At 39.5% G+C, this 21,482-nt stretch overlaps 1 protein-coding gene across 5 annotated transcripts in view; it reads right to left on the minus strand.

Moving 5' to 3' along the window:
- The window catches only part of chn2 (chimerin 2), a 335,049-nt gene that overhangs the window by 25,954 nt on the left and 287,613 nt on the right, over window positions 1–21,482 (minus strand). For all 5 annotated transcript variants that reach the window (XM_069914081.1, XM_069914083.1, XM_069914079.1 and 2 more), the window contains 2 exons: window positions 20,812–20,896; window positions 1,152–1,325 (listed from right to left, as the gene is read on the minus strand). In XM_069914081.1, the coding sequence (XP_069770182.1) occupies window positions 1,152–1,325; window positions 20,812–20,896 (259 nt within the window). The remainder of the gene's footprint in view (window positions 1–1,151; window positions 1,326–20,811; window positions 20,897–21,482) is intronic.

Consider the following 21,482-nt stretch of genomic DNA (forward strand, 5'->3'; position numbering starts at 1 on the left):
TTTTTCCAAGAGCAGCAATGGCTAATACCAGAGGAACTCTTTTTTTTAAAGGTGAGTGAAAGAATGTTTAGGGGAGACACCAGAGGTGGAATGGTGGGTGCCTGGAATGCATTTCCGGGGTGGTAGTGGAGTCTGGTATAATAAGGACATTTAAAAGACTCTTAGATAGGCACATGGATGTAAGAAGAATTAAGGGCTATGTGCTGTGAAAGAGGGAAGAGTTAGATTGTTAGGTTTTCATTGGTTTGCATGAAGAACTGAACAGACCATTATGGGCCCATGCTCTGCATCCTTCCACATCAATATGCCCCAATATGAACTTGTTTCAGCAAAGAGAATTTGGAAAAAAGAGATCATCCTTAAACTAGTGATAAAAAAGTCTAAGGAAAAACAAACATGAAATATTCAACTGAAGGAGGGAAACCAAATTAATCAAATTAAATCTTTTTGATCTGGAATGTCCAGCCTGAAATGATGCAAAGGGGAAGTGGATAAGTTAAAGAAAATATTTGCTCAGATACTGAGAAAAAGGAGAGCAGACTATCTTAAAATACAAACAACTGCAAATGATGGAAATTTGAAATTAAAACAGAAAACTCATAGTAGGTCAGGCAGCATACATGGGAAGAGAATCTTTAATGTTTCACATTCATGACCTTCCAACGGACCAAGAAAAAAGTTAGAAAACAAAGATGTTTTAAGAGAAGGAGGAGAGATTGAGAACGGCAGAATGCTTGTCATAAAGTAGAAAATGAGAGAGAATGAAAAAAAGTTTGTGCTGTTGGCTGAGAAAAGGCAATGAAGGGTCATTAATTGCAGCTGGTCAGGATGAGACAGAACAAGAGGGGAACATAAAATAATGATACAAAATACAAGCCTTCTCTGTGCTCTGACATCCAACAGAAGTATGACAAATCACGTCTATGGTTGATAAAAAGAGCAACTTTTCTGTTCATAGAGGGGGAAGTGATAGTGGACACAGATTTAAAAACAACCAGATCACTTTCTCCCCAAATATGTTGAAATATTCCAGGTCTACAAGATTGAGATGAATATAAACCAGCTTTTGCCAAGCAGCTTTACTCACTTTGGGTACAGTAGAAACAAACATTTGATCAATATTCTACAACTTTGAAAAGGTGTAGTCAAACCTCGTGCTTCAATCTCCCGAATGCACATATCCACCACCATAGGCCTCGGTGTGTTGTGTGCTTTCACAAGTGTTGTTAGGTCACAACTGTACACTTTCTTGATTCTTTTGAGGTCAGGTTGACAGTCATTGGGTACGAATTTCGAACACTGCTTATGTACATTCAAACCACAATCTGAAAAGAAAATAAATGCAGGTAAAATTGCAAAGAATTTTAACATGAGATTTAGAAACACTTACTGTATTATCAAAAACATTAAATGAGTGTTGTGTGGAACAGTCCAGAGGTTTTAGTACCATTTCACATCAAAGCAAATTTTGCATAAAATCCTTTCAACTTTTAAATACATTTTCAGCAAAAAGGAAATGTTTGAAACTCTGGTACACGTTGGACTTTTGGAGGCCTGGGCTGGATTTTCAAGGTTCTTCAATGTTATTTCCATTGCTAATGTTATTTTAAATTACATTTTCTTTTTTAAAAAAAGATGCTGCACAGTACAATAATAAATGTTACAGGAAACAAGGTGAATTGAAAGGGAGCTTGGAAACCAGGGTCAGGTAAGTGAAAAAGCAGCGCCGTAGCCATGGCCAGTGTAGAAAGGGAATATGGAAATACAGCCCCTTTGAGAGGAAAAGGAATGTGGCAAAACATTACTTAGCAAGCTAGATGTTGAACCTTCAGGATTAGATATTGAAATTCTACTGTAGCAGGAAGCAATTCATGTTTTTCATAGATCTTTTTATATTTACTGAAGGAGGCCATTTGGTCCATCAAATCAAATTCATTTCTCAGAGTAATCCCATTAATCTCTCTTGTTCACTTATTTTCCTATAACCCTTTCTCACTTTCATATAAATTACCCTGAATTTTCTGCCACTCATCCATTTATTCATACATGATACACTGAAATTTATATTACTTTTGTGTTAGAAGTATCTCTTGTGCATTTCATGAATCAGCAACAAACACAAAGCCTTCCAAATTTGCAAAGGAAGCATCAGTCTTTCAAAGAGTTTTATTTCGAACCAGTGATGTACAAGACATTACTGAGAAACATGAACTTATTTTGCTTCTGCCAGCAACAACAGTGGGCTGTCCTCAATTTTCAAGTTTCACTCGTTTGAGCAGTAAATCTTTCATTTCAGACAAGTTTCACTTGGCATGAAAAGCAGTTCTGCAAGCTGTTTGATAGAATACTCCTTATGAAAAACACAATGCCACCAAATAAAAAGAGATACACAAATGAATAACTAAACTATCATGAGACATTCAAGCGCTTCTCCTTGTGCATCAATTTTAACAAACCTGAGAATAATAGGTTTGAAAGTTTAACACAGTAAAAGGGAATGGAAATTCACATCAGTAATCATATGCTGTATTTTTAGAGTGAAGAGCACATATTGACAGCATAATCGCACACAACATTTGAGGAACCTGGAGAACAGGTTAAAGCCCAAGTGGAAAATCAACAGTAAGATCTTGCATCAAGCAAAGCTCATAACTCATAACAGAAGGAGGCAATAGACAGAAGAAGGAGAGAACCTGGGAAGAAAACTAAAAATGCTGCAGTCATGATAATGAACGATGTGTTGCAGCCTGAAATGCTGGAGGAACTCAGCAGATCTTGCAATGTCCATAGTGTCGAATCCTAAGGTCAAATAAAGTCAACACTTTGAGGTTGATTTCAATTATGCTCAGTCTTTATTCCACCATTACTTTTACTCCCTCATGGTCCTGTGCAACATGGCAGCCATTACAATCGATAACCAATCTATATTATCCTGCAAGGCAATAAAGTCGATAACCGAACTATATTATTTATCACAATGACATCCCTCCATTATCAAATAAAAGAATAATGCTTAAACTACTTTTAAACCAGTCAACTTTTGATACTGATTATTTTCAATACCACTATCAACTTCAATTTCCAAATCACATATTTTCCTGGATGATTTACAAAACACAGATTTCCAAACCATAAAATCTAAAGTTCTCCACACTATTATATCATGAAGTCTTGAAATCTCCTAGGTGGTCATGGCTGACGTTGCGGTCTCTCTCCTCATATTGTCTGGCCTGCTTCTGGACTGCTGAATGGGTCATCATACCACCCCTACTTTCTACTCACCTTGATGCTGGTTTCCAGTAGTTTCTCTTTCCAGCTGGTTCATTCCAGGTCCATCAATCTGGTCATCTCGTCTCTGCTCTCTCGCAGTTTCGTCTGGCATCAACATCACTGGAGCGAAGCAATGATAATACTTTTTCACATATGATGTGTTTCTGTCATAAGTAACACCTGATGACTGGACCATCACCTGATTTCCTTCTCTGGATACCGCAATATATGGTTGGGGAATAAACGTTGTGTCCATTTTATTCTGACTTTCTGGGTCCATGCACGATTCCTCCTCTATCTCCCTGGTTTGTACTGCCCGTGGTGTGGCATTCAGTGCAACAAATCTCATGAACAATGCAGCCTCCATCTCAAGCATTGAGTACTTTACCCCATCATCTTTCAGTAACCTTGATAGTGAATCGGCAATATTGTTTTTTTTCCCTGCTATGTAAATCACCCTGTAGCGATATTGTGCTAATCTCAGGATCCATCTTTCAATTCTAGCACCCTGCTTCATTTTCAGAGAATAAATGGCTTCCAGTGGTCTGTGATCAGTTAAAAGCTGGAACTCTATGCCACATAGATAAGCATGGAAATGTTTGCATGCCCATACCAGTCCCAAGGCCTCCTTCTGTCTGTGAATAACATCTTTCAACATCAGTAAGTGACTTGCTCGCATATGCAATCACCCTCCATTGTTCCCCTTGCATCTGAACTGGGACTGCTCCTCGTCCCACTAGGCTAGCATCAGCTATGACACGTATCTGAGCCTTTGGATCAAAATATCCCAATGTATGTGCAATCATCAGGCTTCTTTTCAATTTCTGAAATGCCTTCCTTTGGTCGGGTCTGAACGCAAAGTGAGCAATTTTCCTTGTTGGCCTTCTCAGTGGTTCTGCAATAGTTGCTAGATTTAGTATGAACCTTGCACAAAAGTTTACTAGGCCCAGGAAGCTCCTCACTTCTGTCGCATTCCTTGGTTCTCAAACCTCTGCAACTGCCTTGACTTTACCTTCAGTTGGATTGATACCTTCACTAGTCAGCTTGTGACCAACGAATGCCATCTTGGATACACGCAGCAAACATTTGTCTGCATTCACTGTCAATCCAGCATCTTTCAACCAGGCTGTCTAAGTCTCTTATCATGTTCCTCACATGTGGCACCATGGACAATATCATCTGAGATGTTAGCTGTGCCTGGAACTCCTTGGATCACTTTGTGGATTTCATGTTAATAGATCTCTGGAGCAGCGTTTACACCAAATAGTAACCTCTTGTATCTAAACAATCCACAATGTATGACAAATGTAATGATTGTTCTTGACTCTGGCTCTAGTTCTAGCTGTTGGAAACCCCATTTCAAATCCAACTTTGAGAAGATTTTGCTTATAGTTCCTGTAGGCACTAATAGGAGTGGGGTGGCTTTCCCTCACTACTGATTCATTTGCGCTCCTCATATCAATACATAGTCTGATCTCTTCACTGGGTTCCGAGACTACAACAACTGGGCTGACCCAAGGTGTTGGTTCCTCCCCTGGTTCCATTATGTCTTGTTGGACAAGTTCGTGTGTTTTTGCTTCCACTTTCTCTCTCAGCCCAAATGGTGTCCTTCTCATGGGTTGTGCTATGGGCCTGACCTCTGGATCTATTTTCAGTTTGATCTGCCTGTTCCTTAGTTTTCCAAATCCTTCAAAAACTGACTGGAATTCGTCCTTCAGATCAGTATAGGATGCACTGAGTTCACATTCAGGCCTATACGTAATACACCCATTGCCTGTGCCATCTCTTTATTCAGTAGAGGTTCCCATTGTCCTCTATGACAACAAACTCTGCCATCGTGGTAAGTGGTGTAAGATTACTCTGGACATCCACCTGAACCTCTGCTGTAAAGCATCCAATTGTTTGAAGCAGCTTCGATGAGGTGTATGAAACAACTTTTTCTCATATCTTCTGGTTGTACATTTTATCTTTTCCTTTTATAGTTGCTCCCACAGTACTCTAAGATGTTCGTGTCACTCCCACTGTCCACCACGATGTCAACCTTCACCCCTCCAATCACCACTGGTACCTTTGTATTTGCATGTTTACTGTTAATAGCAAAAGCATATTTTGTTTCAGTTTGTTTTTCCTGATCATCATCACATGGACGTTCACATTCACATGGACCCTTTTCAACATGACGTACATTTTGTTCGCCCCTCGGCCTATGTCCGCCTCTCATCCCCTTTCTTCCTCCACAATTATTTGTATGTCTGGGTTCACCTCTTGCCTGGGGTGGGGCTCTGCATTTCTCAGCAAAATTCCTCTTTCTACCACAGTTTCTACCTCTGCATCTTTGATCCATGGCCGGACAGCGCAAATCTTTGCCAAAATGTCTGATATTGCCACATCAGTAACACTCACGATGCTCCGAAGAACTAGTGTGCTTACCATGTTCCTGTCCTTTGCTTGCGGCGGTAAAAATCTTACGAACTTGACCAGAAACTGTGCCATCACGTCCAGCTGGCGGACCATCCAATTTCATAGTCTGAAACTGAGTTTCCACTGTTTCAAATGATGCTGCTATTGTCAACATTTCTGCCAATGCGTGTTGCACCTTTCTCCAACAATTTGCGTCCCAAGTGGTTTGATGTACAACTTTGTACCGCCTGATCTCAAATCTGGTTTTCCAAATTTGCTCCATAATTGCAACCTTCAGCCGCCTTCCTGAGTTGTGTGAACAATTGAACAATGGTTTCCATGTCCCTCTGTTTGATCTGTCGAAAGACATGGTGTTGGAATGTGGCATTTTATCCCACAAACAAAATGATTTTTCAAGGCGTCAACAGCCTTGTTATGATCAGCTTTGCTCCCCGTGTTGGCCAGCATCTTGAAAATCTCCCGCACTGTAGCCCCAGCTGTATACAGTAGAACCCTCCTCCATGTGAACTCCCCCGGCATCGCCCCATCGACCAACAGTCCTAAGCTGTCGGCATATGAATCGAACTCCTTGTTACCAAGCCACCCAAAGATCACTAACTACGCTTGCTTCTCCAGTCAGGTCTAATGGAGACAAACCTTTAATTCCTGCGGCTTAAATTCCTCCAAATGCCATATTTTCTCATGTGTAGCTAAATACCAAGAATCTCAGTTCATCCTCATCGCCAGTGTCGAATCCTGAGGTCAAATAAAGTCAGGTTGAGTTCAAATATGCTCAGTCTTTATTCCACCATTACTGTCTTTTACTCTCTCATGGTCCTGTGCAACATGCCAGCCATTACAATCGATAACCAATCTATATTATCCTGCAAGGAATTATAGTCGATAACTGAATATTATTTATCACTATGACATATAGGAGGTAAAATATATTATCAACATTTTGGACATGAGCCCTCCCTCAAGATATTCAAAGGGTACAGTGGACATGGAAGAAATAGAGGGAGACAGCAAGCCTAAAGGGCACAGCCTCAGAATAAAAGGACGCCCCTTTTGAAGTGAGACAAGGAGACATTTCTTCCGCCAAAGGGTAGTGAATCTGTGGAATTTGTTGCCACAGATGGCTGATATGGTTCAGTCATTGAGTAAGTCAGAGATTGATAGGTTCTTGATTAGTAAGGGCAAAGGTTATAGGACTAAGGTATGAAAAAGGAGTTGAAAAAAGAATACACCAGCCATGATGTGAATTGAAGAGTAGACTCGAGGGGTGAATGGCCTAATTCTGCCCCTACATCGGAGGGAAGGCTCTTTTATAGTTTGAAAATGTCTATGACAATTAATTGAAAAAAATTAAAATAAACTCAAAACAGTTTTTAATTAAAAGCATTAAAGCACATTGAGAGGACAAAAAACAAAAAAAAATCTTTAAATTCAACTTGCAATTTTAAAATTAACTTTTAATCTTCAACTTTCAAATTTAATTGGCACTGGAGGTGGGGCAAAGCTGGGGAGTCAAATCCAAGATGGAGTCAACAATTTACTGAGTGCAGAGCCAGAGGTCAGGTGCACACACCTCTGACTCACCGTAAACACAACTTCCATTTGGGGGTGTCATGTGGATTACAGGTGGCCAATGATTATCTATGGACCTGTTTCATCCAAGATCCAGCGTCCAAGGTTTATTCCTGGCCGTGAGCACCGTCAGCGTGGAGTTTTTTTCTCCCTGTGACCACATGGATTTCCTCCAGATCTGTTTTCTCAAAGATATGCTGGTAGCCCCAAGATAAATCATAGCCTAGGGCTTTATGCTACTGGAGTGAAAACATTATTTCAAGAGCAGATTTAGAGGCAAATGTTTAACTGGATCCCTTGTGTCTTAACAAGATATTTTAATTTAATGATCATGCCTTTAACATGGTAAAGGACCTGAGGTACCATTTATGAACTTGGAAAGTGGGCAGATAGTATTTAAGATCAAGTGCAAGATGTTGCATTTTGGGAAGTTAAACTAAGATTGGATTAACACAGTGAACAGTGCTATCCTGGAGACTGTAGAACAGAGAGATTCAGGGGTATGAGTACACAGTTCCATGAAAGTAATATACAGCAACCATACATGGAATATTGAACACAGTTCTGGTCATCTACACATACCGTTACTGGCTTGAATCATAAGTTGTGGCTGGGTCGGGAAACTTTACTTTCTGGAGCCGAAGAAGCTATTGGGGATATATTATGAAGGTTTATAAAATAATGAGGGGCAAAGATAAGGTAAAATGACAGATGTACATGTTCCAAATGCCAGCAAGTGGGACGACTTGCACTTGAGCAATATTATAGGACAATCAAGAGAGCGAATTTAAAGAAGTGCAGATACATTGGAAGATTGAAGAGACGGGAGAAGACGCACAAAGGTGGGTAAAGTTTTGAAAAGGTCTACAAAAGGATGAACATTTTATATCTTATACATTGTACATGAGCAAGCACAGTGTCAATAGGGCAACATGGCATCATAGCAAGTTGAGAAAAAGGCAGTCGAGTTTTGGATTAGTGAAAATTTATAGATGTGGAAGATCCAGTGTCTGGCTGGAAATGCATTGTCAGGTTATTGGGCAACACAGTGGTGCAGCACACTAGCAGAGTTCTGACTCACAGCTGCAGAGACACAAGTTCGATCCTGACCTCTGGCAATGTTTATGCAGAGTTGTTAAATCCTTATGATTGCATGGATGACTTTTGGGTGCTTTGATTTCTTTCCTCTGATATTTCAAAGACACGTTGGCAGGTTTACTGGTCACTGTAAATTTCCCCAATACAGAAATAAAGAGTAGAACATGGTTGATGTTGATGGAAATGCAAGAATGGGTTGCAGGGAAAAAAAAACAATAATGGGGAGTGAACTTGCTAAACAAGGAAGACTGCAGATACAGATGTCGAGTGCAATGCACAAATGTGCAGGAGATTGCAAAGCATCCATAGGACATACAGGGTAACCAACCAATGTCTCAGGCTTGGGTTCTTTGTCAGGCTATTTTTTCCCCATGTAACGGTAACCTGTGCTGCTCCATTTCTCTCTTCAATTCTATAATTATGGTAACACCCTCTCATCAATTAGATGAAGAATAACACCACCATGCAGTTCCTGCTGACAATAGTTGACATTTGTGGAAATCAAAAAAAAATCTACAACTTACTCTATTGGACAAAATTGTATTTTGACCATTGTTTTGCACAACCATCAATTATTCAGCAAGACAGCAGTGAACCAAGTAATGATTTTGTCCTGCCTCTTCATTTCTGAAATAAGTGCAACTGTTAACATCCTAGATCCAGTTGAGCAGAATAGGTGTGTCTGTCCTCAATTTTTAAAAAAATCTAAACTTTTCATTTATATATCATACATTAACAACCCACTTGAAGGAAACAATCAGTTCTGATGAAGTCATAAAATGAAATGATTGCTCAGATTTCCTCACCATAGAATGTTTGGCTTACTCAGCATTTTCATTAATCCATTCTGTAATGTTCCCCTTACACTCTCCTTCCATCCTCTCCTCACCTTTCAGATTTAATTGACATTCACTGGCTGCACATTGGAGGAGAGTCAGTTAAAAATGTTTTGCTGGTCTGGATTCCATCTCTTTTTACATTGTTATACTTCTCCATTTCAAATGTTAGATTGTTTACACTACACAAACATGATCCAAATAAAAACTTGTTTGACATTTAACCAAATAATGATTTTGACAGTGTCACAACAGAAATATCCTATGACACGTTTGCTAAGGTCTTCGACAAGAATTTGAATTCATCCTCTTCTTAAAATGATAAATAGCCATCTTGCATGGCCATTGGTATCTATATTTCAGATTAAGTCAGAGAAAAAAATAGCCACTATTAGTATTCACATGCTTTAAATTTTTCTTCAGTGGCTACTTTTGGACTTCAAAATCGGTGGACTAATTTCCACAATTTGAATTAACAAAGCCATCTTATATCAGCTGAGTTTTTCAAGCATTGTGCTTTTTCTTCAACCACATTGATTGCAGACTTTCGTGTTTTGCTTCTTTCAAACTATACAAGTCTCATTTGCCAATTGTAATTGCTTGTACAAGTAGGAATGTAAATTACAGGTAGTTCCTGTATACTAAATGATTTCTACACCCATTAGCTGGTCTTGCTGGAAAGAGTTTCCTTCGGATTGTGTCCTGTGAATCCTATTGAAGTCAATTTTGGCAGAATATCTATTTTGATACAAGTAACATTTTAATTTAAGATTAATTTTATAAAAAATGTAAAAAATAAAATGTAATTAAATATTGGAAATAGAGAATCCAGTTTTACTGCTCCAGCCTAACCTATCCAATAACAATGAGATGTCCATCTATGCATTTGCCTAAATTTGGGCCACATTTCTCTGTCCAGATACCCATCCAAATGTCTTTTAAACATTGTTCATCTCACCTCTGACAGCTCATTCCATATATCCATCACCTTTGTGGGGAAAAAAAAATTGTTCCTCAGGTCCTCTTTAAATATTTCCCCCATAACCTAAACCCATGGTTTCTACTTTGAACTTCCCTCCAATGGGAAAGAGATAAATTATCTAGTCCCTTTCATAATTTTATAAACCTCAAAGATCACTCTTCAGCATCCATCACTCCTGAGAAAAAGTCCCAGTCTATCCAATCTCTTCTTGCATCTTAAGCCATCCAGATGTTAAGGACCAGTGTTCTTAATTTAAATAACAGCAGTTGTAGTGGTTTAAAGAAATTCTCTGAGGTAGGAAGGATAAATAAGCCGAGAGTCCGATGGGTGGAAGAATAGTGAGAGATATTCAAACAGCATGTTCACATGCTCAGCAAGAATCAATCCCAATCAAAAAGAGGTATTCAATGAGAAAGAAGCACACTCTGTAATTAACAAAAGGTTGATTCCAGAAATGAGAGGGTTAGCCTATGAGAAGACATTGAGTTGTCTGGGTCTGCACTTGCTGGAATTTAGAAGAATGAGAGGGGATCTTATGTATAAAATTATGAAAGGCATATATAAGATAGAGATAAGTAAATTGTTTCAATTGGTGAGGGAATCCAGAACAAGGGGACTTAGGCTCAAGATTCAGGGTAGTTGATTTTGGTCAGAGATGAGGGGAACTGTTTTTTCCTAGAGAGTGTTGAATTTGTGGAATTCACTGCCCATTGATGCAGTGGAGGCTACCTCAGTAAATATATTTAAGACATTGGATAGTTTTTTATATAGTAGGGGAATTAAGGGATATGGGAACAGGCAGGTAGGTGGAGATGAGCCTATTATCAGATTAGCCATGATCTCATTGAATGGAAGAGTAGTCTCAACAGGGCCAGATGCTCCTATTTCTTATGTACCGACCAAGTATGCATTTCCATTGAAATTTTCATCGCACTGAGAGTGAGACACACAATTTTTTCCCCAATGGAAATACTGCTTTTATTAATATGTTACTGAAGTAGTTATTCCACCTCAATTACTTCCTTGTGATAGGCCCTCGAGTGTAATTCAAATCAATTTTAGTTGCACTTTCATGTTGTAACCACATCCAAAACAGTTGGAAAAAAAATCTTCATGCATGCAACTTCATCATTCATGTTAATTTACCCACTGCTTCTGTAAGGATAAATTCTTTGCTGTGGCATTGTTTATTCTCTGGTGATCTCATCCAGCAGGATGATTATATTTGATCTTGACAGTTACTGAGCATAATAGCCTTCTGAACCAAAATCCACAGGTGTATTTTCAATGGGGTCACAGAATAACAATTTGGACCATAAACCTTGGTTATTTTTCCTTCTTGAGGTCATAGGTGCATTTACAACTGCTTGGCAGAGGTCAGCAGCATCAAGAAACTCAAGGTTGGACCATCTTGTGTCACATAGGAAAACTATTCTCTAGAGAAAACTGATCTGCCTGGTCTAAAGCTATTCTGGATGTCTGCCTTTCTTGCATTTACCATCTTTTTTATCATACATAAAACTGACAACAATAAGACTACAATTTTCTCTATAAATTGAGAATTATGTATTTAAAAAAAAACAAAATATAGAAGCCTTTTTTGATGCAGGAAAAAGCCCCCAAAAAATCCACTTTTGTTCTCACTGTTTAGCAATTTTCCTGGTGCATCAAGAGTGAAGAGGACATTCAGTCATATCACGTGTTACGATTGTTCAATAGATTCACACTGATCGTTGTCTAAAAAAAAATAATAATTTTGCATGACTTATGGACATCAATATGATCTTGAATACAGTCAACCTACTCAGCAGGTCAAGCAGCATCCACAAGAGAAATGGACTGCAATATTTTAGTTAGAGACCCTGTTTTGAGACTTGAAAGGGTGACTGTCCATTTCTCTCCATAATTGCTGCCTGACAGTTGAATCTCTTCAGCTTCTCTTTGTTTGCTCTGGATTTCAGCAACTGCATTCTTATATTTCTCGAGAAACAAAGATAATTAGTACTTAATACTTAATACTTTACATTTAGTAAGCATGTTTGCTCTGAGCGACAGAAGAGTTTTTCACAACAGCTAAAACTGAAATCTATACGATCACACCCTAGGTAAGTAAATATTCAAAATAAATATTGAAAGGTCATAAATTAAATGTTGCTTATAGAGTCCTGAAAACATTGGGGAAATAAAACAAGATAACAGACACAGAATATTCCTTTCTTTAAACACAGCATGGAAATTATAGTAGTGTGAAATAGAAAGCTTAAATATTTTAATTGTTTTTGTATTGTATACTAAGCAATGTCTTTGATGACAAGTATGCAGAAGTAGAATTTGGTTTAGTCAAAAGTACCTCCAATAAATTTTAGACTGTCCAAATTCCATAATTTGCTAGTGGCAGATTAACCATTAGGCTGAGTAGACTAAAGCCTAGGGGCCCAGAAGGTAAGGGAGCCCATAAAACAACAAGCAATAAGAGATACAACAGAAATGTTGCTTAAATGATGCAAAATGTAACTAAGCCACAAAATTAAAAGTATTTTAAAGTTCCAACAACTTGTAGTTTTCAATGCTCCTGTTGATTGGCTTTCACCTATTCACTGAAATAAAAAAATAAGGGGAGGGGGTAAGGGGTGCCGCTCTGGCACCTCATTGGGCTGCTTCGGGGCCGCTCAGTGTGGCACCTCAATGCGGGATTAATGGCTGTCTTCATTACCCATAATCTCCCATGCAACTGGAACCATTCTACCTGGGCCAGTGCCAAGGAAACGCGCATGACTGTCGTCGGCTGCCTTCTATCTGTATCTATGTACCCAATTATCGTTATAGCGTTAATTCCAACAATTATAATCATAACGCAGTTAAGTATAATTAACCTGTACACTTCAGGAAATTTTATTTTCTATTCAAATACAGTTGCACGGTGGTGGGACATGGGAGTACTGGGCTTCATGCATTGTGCATCTTTGAAATAAGATAAAATCCACTTTTAATACACAGGCCAAGGACTCAAACATGTCCAAGCTCCTCTCTATGCATGCAAACTAAAGCGCCATGCGAATGTATTCTCTGAAATCAACAGTGGATTAAGGGAAATGTGTTAAAGGCTGAAAAATAAAGCAATCTTTGACAGTCACAATGCAACCACTGATCGAATTCAATGTATTTTTTTTTAAATTTTTCACACTATGATCATATCAATCAAAATACACACAAACATTTCCCTCTTGAATATACATAGTGTCATTTTCTCCCCTTTATCCCCCACCCTTCCCTCCCTCCATTCCCCCCCCTCCAAACCCATTAAACGTTCAACATATACAATACAATAAACCCATTAAACAATGTCATCGCACAATGAAAATAAACAAGAAAATTGTGTCATCTACTTTTACACACTGGGTCAGGTCATTTTGTCTTCTTCTCATTCTATCATTTTAGGGGGTGGAGGTCCGAGGCAAGCCCTCTCTGTTGTGTTCCATGTACGGTTCCCAAATTTGTTCAAATAATGTGACTTTATTTTTTAAATTATATGTTATTTTTTCCAATGGAATACATTTATTCATTTCTATGTACCATTGCTGTATTCTCAGGCTCTCTTCTGATTTCCAAGTTGACATTATACATTTTTTTGCGACAGCTAAGGCTATCATAATAAATCTTTTTTGCACTTCATCCAGTTTGAGGCCTAACTCTTTACTTCTTATATTACTTAGAAGAAAGATCTCTGGATTTTTTGGTTATGTTGCATTTTGTGATTTTAGCTGATTTAGATCCTCCCAAAACTTTTTCACTTTCTCACATGCCCAAATTGCATGTACTGTTGTTCCCATTTCCTTCTTACAGCGAAAACATCTATCTGATAATGTTGGATCACATTCTTTTTAAACTTTTGGGGCGTGAAATATAGCCTGTGTAACCAATTATATTGTATCATGCGTAACCTTGTATTTATTATATTTCTCAAATTTCCGGAGCATAGCTTTTCCCATATTTCATTTTTTATCTTTATGTTTAAATCTTGTTCCCACTTTTGTTTGGGTTTATGGCTTATTTCATCATTTTCTTTCTCTTGCAGCTTCATGTACAGGTTTGTTATAAATCTTTTAATTATCATTGTGTCTGTAATCACATATTCAAAGCTGCTTCCTTCTGGTAATCTCAGTCTGCTTCCCAGCTTGTCTTTTAAGTAGGTTTTCAGTTGGTGGTATGCAAACATTGTACCATGAGTTATTCCATATTTGTACTTCACTTGTTCAAATGATAAATTATTTCCCAAAAAACAATTTTCTATTCTTTTAATCCCTTTTCTCTCCCATTCTCTAAAGGAAAGGTTAGCTATTATGAAAGGGATTAGTTGATTTTGTGTCAATAATAACTTTGGTAGATGGTAATTTCTCGTTGTCTATCTCAACGAGATAGACAACAGACTCGCCAAGGCAAATAGCGCCTTTGGAAGACTACACAAAAGAGTCTGGAAAAACAACCAACTGAAAAACCTCACAAAGATAAGCGTATACAGAGCCGTTGTCATACCCACACTCCTGTTCGGCTCCGAATCATGGGTCCTCTACCGGCATCACCTACGGCTCCTAGAACGCTTCCACCAGCGTTGTCTCCGCTCCATCCTCAACATTCATTGGAGCGCTTTCATCCCTAACGTCGAAGTACTCGAGATGGCAGAGGTCGACAGCATCGAGTCCACGCTGCTGAATATCCAGCTGCTCTGGGTGGGTCACGTCTCCAGAATGGAGGACCATCGCCTTCCCAAGATCGTGTTATATGGCGAGCTCTCCACTGGCCACCGTGACAGAAGTGCACCAAAGAAAAGGTACAAGGACTGCCTAAAGAAATCTCTTGGTGCCTGCCACATTGACCACCGCCAGTGGGCTGATATCGCCTCAAACCGTGCATCTTGGCGCCTCACAGTTTGGCGGGCAGCAACCTCCTTTGAAGAAGACCGCAGAGCCCACCTCACTGACAAAAAGCAAAGGAGGAAAAACCCAACACCCAACCCCAACCAACCAATTTTCCCCTGCAACCGCTGCAACCGTGTCTGCCTGTCCTGCATCGGACTTGTCAGCCACAAACGAGCCTGCAGCTGACGTGGACATTTACCCCCTCCATAAATCTTCGTCCGCGAAGCCAAGCCAAAGAAAGAAGAAGAAGTTGGTAATTTGTATTTTTTTCCTTTCGACGTGAATCTTCTTCCAAATATTGAGCAGATGGTGCAGTACTCTTTGGCTTGGCTTCGCGGACGAAGATTTATGGAGGGGGTAAAAAGTCCACGTCAGCTGCAGGCTCGTTTGTGGCTGACAAGTCCGATGCGGGACAGGCAGACACGATTGCAGCGGTTGCAAGGGAAAATTGGTTGGTTGGGGTTGGGTGTTGGGTTTTTCCTCCTTTGCCTTTTGTCAGTGAGGTGGGCTCTGCGGTCTTCTTCAAAGGAGGTTGCTGCCCGCCAAACTGTGAGGCGCCAAGATGCACGGTTTGAGGCGTTATCAGCCCACTGGCGGTGGTCAATGTGGCAGGCACCAAGAGATTTCTTTAGGCAGTCCTTGTACCTTTTCTTTGGTGCACCTCTGTCACGGTGGCCAGTGGAGAGCTCGCCATATAATACGATCTTGGGAAGGCGATGGTCCTCCATTCTGGAGACGTGACCCATCCAGTGCAGCTGGATCTTCAGCAGCGTGGACTCGATGCTGTCGACCTCTGCCATCTCGAGTACTTCGACGTTAGGGGTGTAAGCGCTCCAATGGATGTTGAGGATGGAGCGGAGACAACGCTGGTGGAAGCGTTCTAGGAGCCGTAGGTGGTGCCGGTAGAGGACCCATGATTCGGAGCCGAACAGGAGTGTGGGTATGACAACGGCTCTGTATACGCTTATCTTTGTGAGGTTTTTCAGTTGGTTGTTTTTCCAGACTCTTTTGTGTAGTCTTCCAAAGGCGCTATTTGCCTTGGCGAGTCTGTTGTCTATCTCATTGTCGATCCTTGCATCTGATGAAATGGTGCAGCCGAGATAGGTAAACTGGTTGACCGTTTTGAGTTTTGTGTGCCCGATGGAGATGTGGGGGGGCTGGTAGTCATGGTGGGGAGCTGGCTGATGGAGGACCTCAGTTTTCTTCAGGCTGACTTCCAGGCCAAACATTTTGGCAGTTTCCGCAAAGCAGGACGTCAAGCGCTGAAGAGCTGGCTCTGAATGGGCAACTAAAGCGGCATCATCTGCAAAGAGTAGTTCACGGACAAGTTTCTCTTGTGTCTTGGTGTGAGCTTGCAGGCGCCTCAGATTGAAGAGACTGCCATCCGTGCGGTACCGGATGTAAACAGCGTCTTCATTGTTGGGGTCTTTCATGGCTTGGTTCAGCATCATGCTGAAGAAGATTGAAAAGAGGGTTGGTGCCAGAACACAGCCTTGCTTCACGCCATTGTTAATGGAGAAGGGTTCAGAGAGCTCATTGCTGTATCTGACCCGACCTTGTTGGTTTTCGTGCAGTTGGATAATCATGTTGAGGAACTTTGGGGGACATCCGATGCGCTCTAGTATTTGCCAAAGCCCTTTCCTGCTCACAGTGTCGAAGGCTTTGGTGAGGTCAACAAAGGTGATGTAGAGTCCTTTGTTTTGTTCTCTGCACTTTTCTTGGAGCTGTCTGAGGGCAAAGACCATGTCAGTGGTTCCTCTGTTTGCGCGAAAGCCGCACTGTGATTCTGGGAGAATATTCTCGGCGACACTAGGTATTATTCTATTTAGTAGAATCCTAGCGAAGATTTTGCCTGCAATGGAGAGCAAAGAAAGAAAGATCCTTTCCACAAGAATTTCCTTATTATTTTCTTTAGTTCATTGAAGAATTTCTCTGTTAAGGGAATTGGTAACGATTGAAATAGGTATTGTATCCTTGGGAAGATATTATCATTACATATCTCCCTGCTGGATCTATTATTTCCTCCTCTATTTTGATTGGTACATTTTTATTGATTAATATAGCTACACCTCTGGCTTTTGAGTTATACGATGCTGCTGTTACGTGCCCTACCCAGTCTCTCCTTAATTTCTTGTGTTCCACTTCAGTTAGATGCATTTCCTGCATGAATGCTATATCTATTTTTTTCTGTTTTCAGTAAATTTAATAGCCACTTCCTTTTGATTTGGTTATGTATTCCGTTAATATTTATAGTCATATAGTTCAACATGGCCATCTCATACTCTGTTTACATCTCATTTCCGCTTCCTCACCACCACCTTTCCCCTTTTCATTTCTCAGTTTTCTTTTTTTGAACGCACTGTATGGCAACACTTCTAAAACATAAAATACTTCAACCACTCCCACATCTAAAATTCCCTTAACCCCAAGTGTTCCCCCCCCACCTCTGAGTTGCCCCTTGTCCGGCAACCACAAGTCCCCTCTCCATTCGGACTGTGAACCTGTTCGCAAGTGTCAACTGATTTCGCAGTGTCTGTTATTCTCTCCCACCCAACCCCCTCCAGAAAAGACTTTTATCTTTACATTACAACAAATCTCCCCTCTTTTCTTCTCTTTAAATTTTTTTAACCCCTCTTCTGTTTTCCCCCCTTCTCCCTTACTTCCCTTTTCTTCCCTCCTTTAGTTCTTACTTATACATTATTTTTACATCTTTATATTTAGTTTGTCGTCATTCTTCATTCTTGTTACTTCTCTTCATCTCTCTTTCTGTCTTGCAGGCGTTCTTCAAATTCTCGTGCTTTCTCCGGATCAGAGAACAGTCTGTTTTGCTCCTCCAGGATAACTATTTTAAGCACCGCTGGATATCTTAACATAAATTTATACCCTTTTTTCCATAGGATCGATTTTGATGCATTAAACTCCTTCCTCTTCTTTAGGAGCTCAAAACTTATGTCTGGGTAGAAATTTTTTTTTTGACCTTTGTATTCCAGTGGTTTTTTTATCTTCTCTAATTTTATTTATTGCCTTCTCTAATATATTTTCTCTTGTCGTGTATCTCAGAAATTTTACCAAAACGGATCTTGGTTTTTGTTGTGACTGTGGTTTCGGGGTTAATGTTCTATGTGCCCTTTCTATTTCCATTCTTTCCTGCATTTCTAGCATTCCCAGGACTTTTGGGATCCATTCTTTTATAAATTCTTTCATATATTTGCCGCCTTCATCTTCCTTAAGGCCCACTATTTTTATATTGTTTCACCTACTATAGTTTTCCATTATATCCATCTTCTGAGCTAACAACTCCTGCGTTTCTTTAACTTTTGTCACTTTCTTCCAATTTTCTTTTTAAGTCATTTACTTCAATTTCTACCGCCATTACTCGTTCTTCCACATTTTTTAATCCTTTCCCTATATCTTTAATGACCAGCTCTATTCTACTCACTTTTTCTTCTGCACTTTTCATTTCACTAAATTCTAGTGTCAACCATTCTTTTAATGCTTTCATTTGTTCTTGAAAAAAATTTTGTCTATGTACTGTCCATTCATTTTACCTCCTATTCCTCTGTGCAGAGCTTGGTGTTCTTCTACTTCATCTTCTGTCTGTTCTTGGGTTTGTGTCTTCTATTTCTCTTCCTTGTATCTGTGTCTCTTCTGACTTTCTTGTTGAGCTGCTTGTCTCAGTTTGTTGGGTTTTTTTTTCATGGTTTCTTGATGTTGGTCTTCTTCTGGGCTGGTTATCTGTTGCGTTTCTTGCTTCCTTTTTTCTTTCTCACCCCTCCCTTTCCCGTTGCTCTCTTTATCTTCCAGCTGGGATCCCTGCTGTCGGGCATCTCTCAGCTGTTCGTGCTGTGGAGTTTCACTCCACAGCTGGTCCCCCCACCCGTCGGTGTTCTCCTCGCGCATGCGTAGTTGCGCACCTCTGTCTGGCTCAGTGAGCCATTTTTGCTGTCCTGCGGTCGGCGGGTCACGACCCTGCATGGTCTCCACTAACCTCAGGGAGCAAGCTCCTCTTTCCATGGCGGGTCCCTGCTTTTTCGTGCAGGTAAAGCCTTCACCTTTCTCTTCCGGTGTCTTTCCTCCTTCTTTTCTTCTCGTTGTTTTTGGTTTTTCTTTCTTAGGTGCCATTTTCTCCACACCTTTATCTTTTATTTGTTGTGTTTTGTGTATCTGGGGCTTTGCATTTTCTTCACTTTTTTTCTTCTTTTCTGGAGAGGGCTGGTATTCTCCTATGGGCCACTACCCCATCACGTGACTCTGCCGATCGAATTCAATGTTGAGATCAAATAAAATCTAAATTCGTGATATTCATACAAATTTGCATGGACTTGGTGAAGTATATATCCAATGGACTTTTAATAAAAATGTAATTTTCATCTGATTATTTGCACTTTTTAATTTGAAGTTCATAAATTAAGTAAACAATGGGGTGGAGGGTGCAAAATTTTTGCTAGATTCTTTCATAGTTGTTGAGTGAACATTTAATCAAAACATTGGTGATAACCTCAATGGAGATGTGCATTGTTGTGTTGAAATAAAAACACCCATTGTTCATGTTGTAATTGCCAATTCTGGAAAAAAAACTTTCCTGTCGTTATCTGAAGGTAGCAAAATTGACTGCTAAAATTAACGTTGAGCTATATCATCAGATTGAACAGAGGCCACACGTTATGAGGCCAAAGTAAAGTCTCGATTCCAATCAGCTTGTGAACATAAGAACCTGTGTTTTTGATCAGATGTGCTTGACAATATGCTGTCGCTGCTTACCCAGCATGATTAGTTACTCTATGATTCTGTGGTCCAGGTTATAATAAATATTGTGCAACTACAAAGTAAAAGAAAACAATGTAGCAAAGTAAACACATGATGTTTCTAAATTTTAATCTGGTATTGTAAAATGCTTTGTGGTTGAATAATTATGAAATAATTTGAACTTCAAACATCATTTGCACTGATGGAGACATTATATTTGAGACAGAAATCAAAAACATAATAAAATGTGTAGTTGCTTCGGTGATGTTAGTACTGCAGGTGGTTGGTGGGTAGGGGCCTTACTAAAGTTCAGACTAGGGCCCAGGTGCTCATTAATCTACCACTGTCGGTAGCCAGGAAGTGCATACCAGTTACGTGGAAGTCTGACTCCCAACTAAATATTACATGATGGAAAATGGAAATGCAGTGTTGCATTCCCCTGGAGAAAATCACATACAACTTAAAGAGGAAATATGACACATTCGTTAGACTGTGGCAACCTTACCTGAAACATACAAGTACACAGACATAATTAACCCGTCGGAATAATGGCAGTGAAACAACCCATCCCAGCAGGGAAACAATTAGAATGGGATGTGGCGCAAACGACATGTTTTTTTTGTGTCCCTTACCCCTTTTTTATTTAAGTACTTGGTGTTTTCTCAATTTTTCACTGGTATTTGTGCATCTGTATAATTTAGATCACTTTATTCTCAGTTGTGTTGGGCATGGGGGAGGGGAGGGGAAAACAGACTCTATATTATACATAAGTGATGAAAGAAAGTGTATGGTTGTCTGAATGAGTCTTTGAAAATCAAAAATAAAATATTCAAAAAAAAAACTAATTTAAAAAAAATGCTTTCCTGACAAGGCAATTTTTCAGTACATACTGAATATACATTTCAACCAACATTCTATTTAACTATTGTCAAGTACTTTGTTTTTGAATACACCGATGACCATTGGATAGTACCTGAACATCTCACTCCCTGAGCTATCAGGCCCCACATAAAGTTGGCACAGTATTCACACCAGTGAGGACCTCTAAACGTATGGACCTGCAAAACAAAGATAGATAAAGATGGTGTGACAGATGGAACATACAAAAGGAAAAGTCAAACAGCACACAGCAAGGATTGACACATGAAATCGTCTTTACAGAACAAAATATATTTTTTTTAAAACATGCATTTCTTCATAGCTGGTTCCAAGAATTCCATGCTCTTTTTTTTAAAAAAAATTAACGACAGGGTTATTTGCACGCCTTACAGTTCAGTTTTGATTTAAACTAGCAATCTGGTTTAGATTGATTACAGACAAAGTTTGTAAGAATCAGCCAGATAAACTCTTCTACTTGCAAGAAAAAAAATGAACATACCCTATAATTAAGCAATAAAGAATGATTCCTGGAAGATCTACTCTGTGATTTTAGCACAGGCTATGTGCCATTCAGTTGCAATGAAACTTGAAACAAACTTTCTTTTCAAGGTTATGGCAAAATTGAAATTATACTCAGATTATAACTTTAGCTCAGATTTTCAGCAATGATGTATTTCTTATCCCCTGCACATGTTTAGGGGGTCAATGTTAGTTTACTTTTATTTCCTGTTGATTAGTGATTTATCAAGACACTAAAAGTCTTGC

The sequence above is a fragment of the Narcine bancroftii genome, chromosome 1, assembly GCF_036971445.1.
Source record: "Narcine bancroftii isolate sNarBan1 chromosome 1, sNarBan1.hap1, whole genome shotgun sequence".
In the NCBI taxonomy this organism is placed as follows: Eukaryota; Metazoa; Chordata; class Chondrichthyes; order Torpediniformes; family Narcinidae; genus Narcine; species Narcine bancroftii.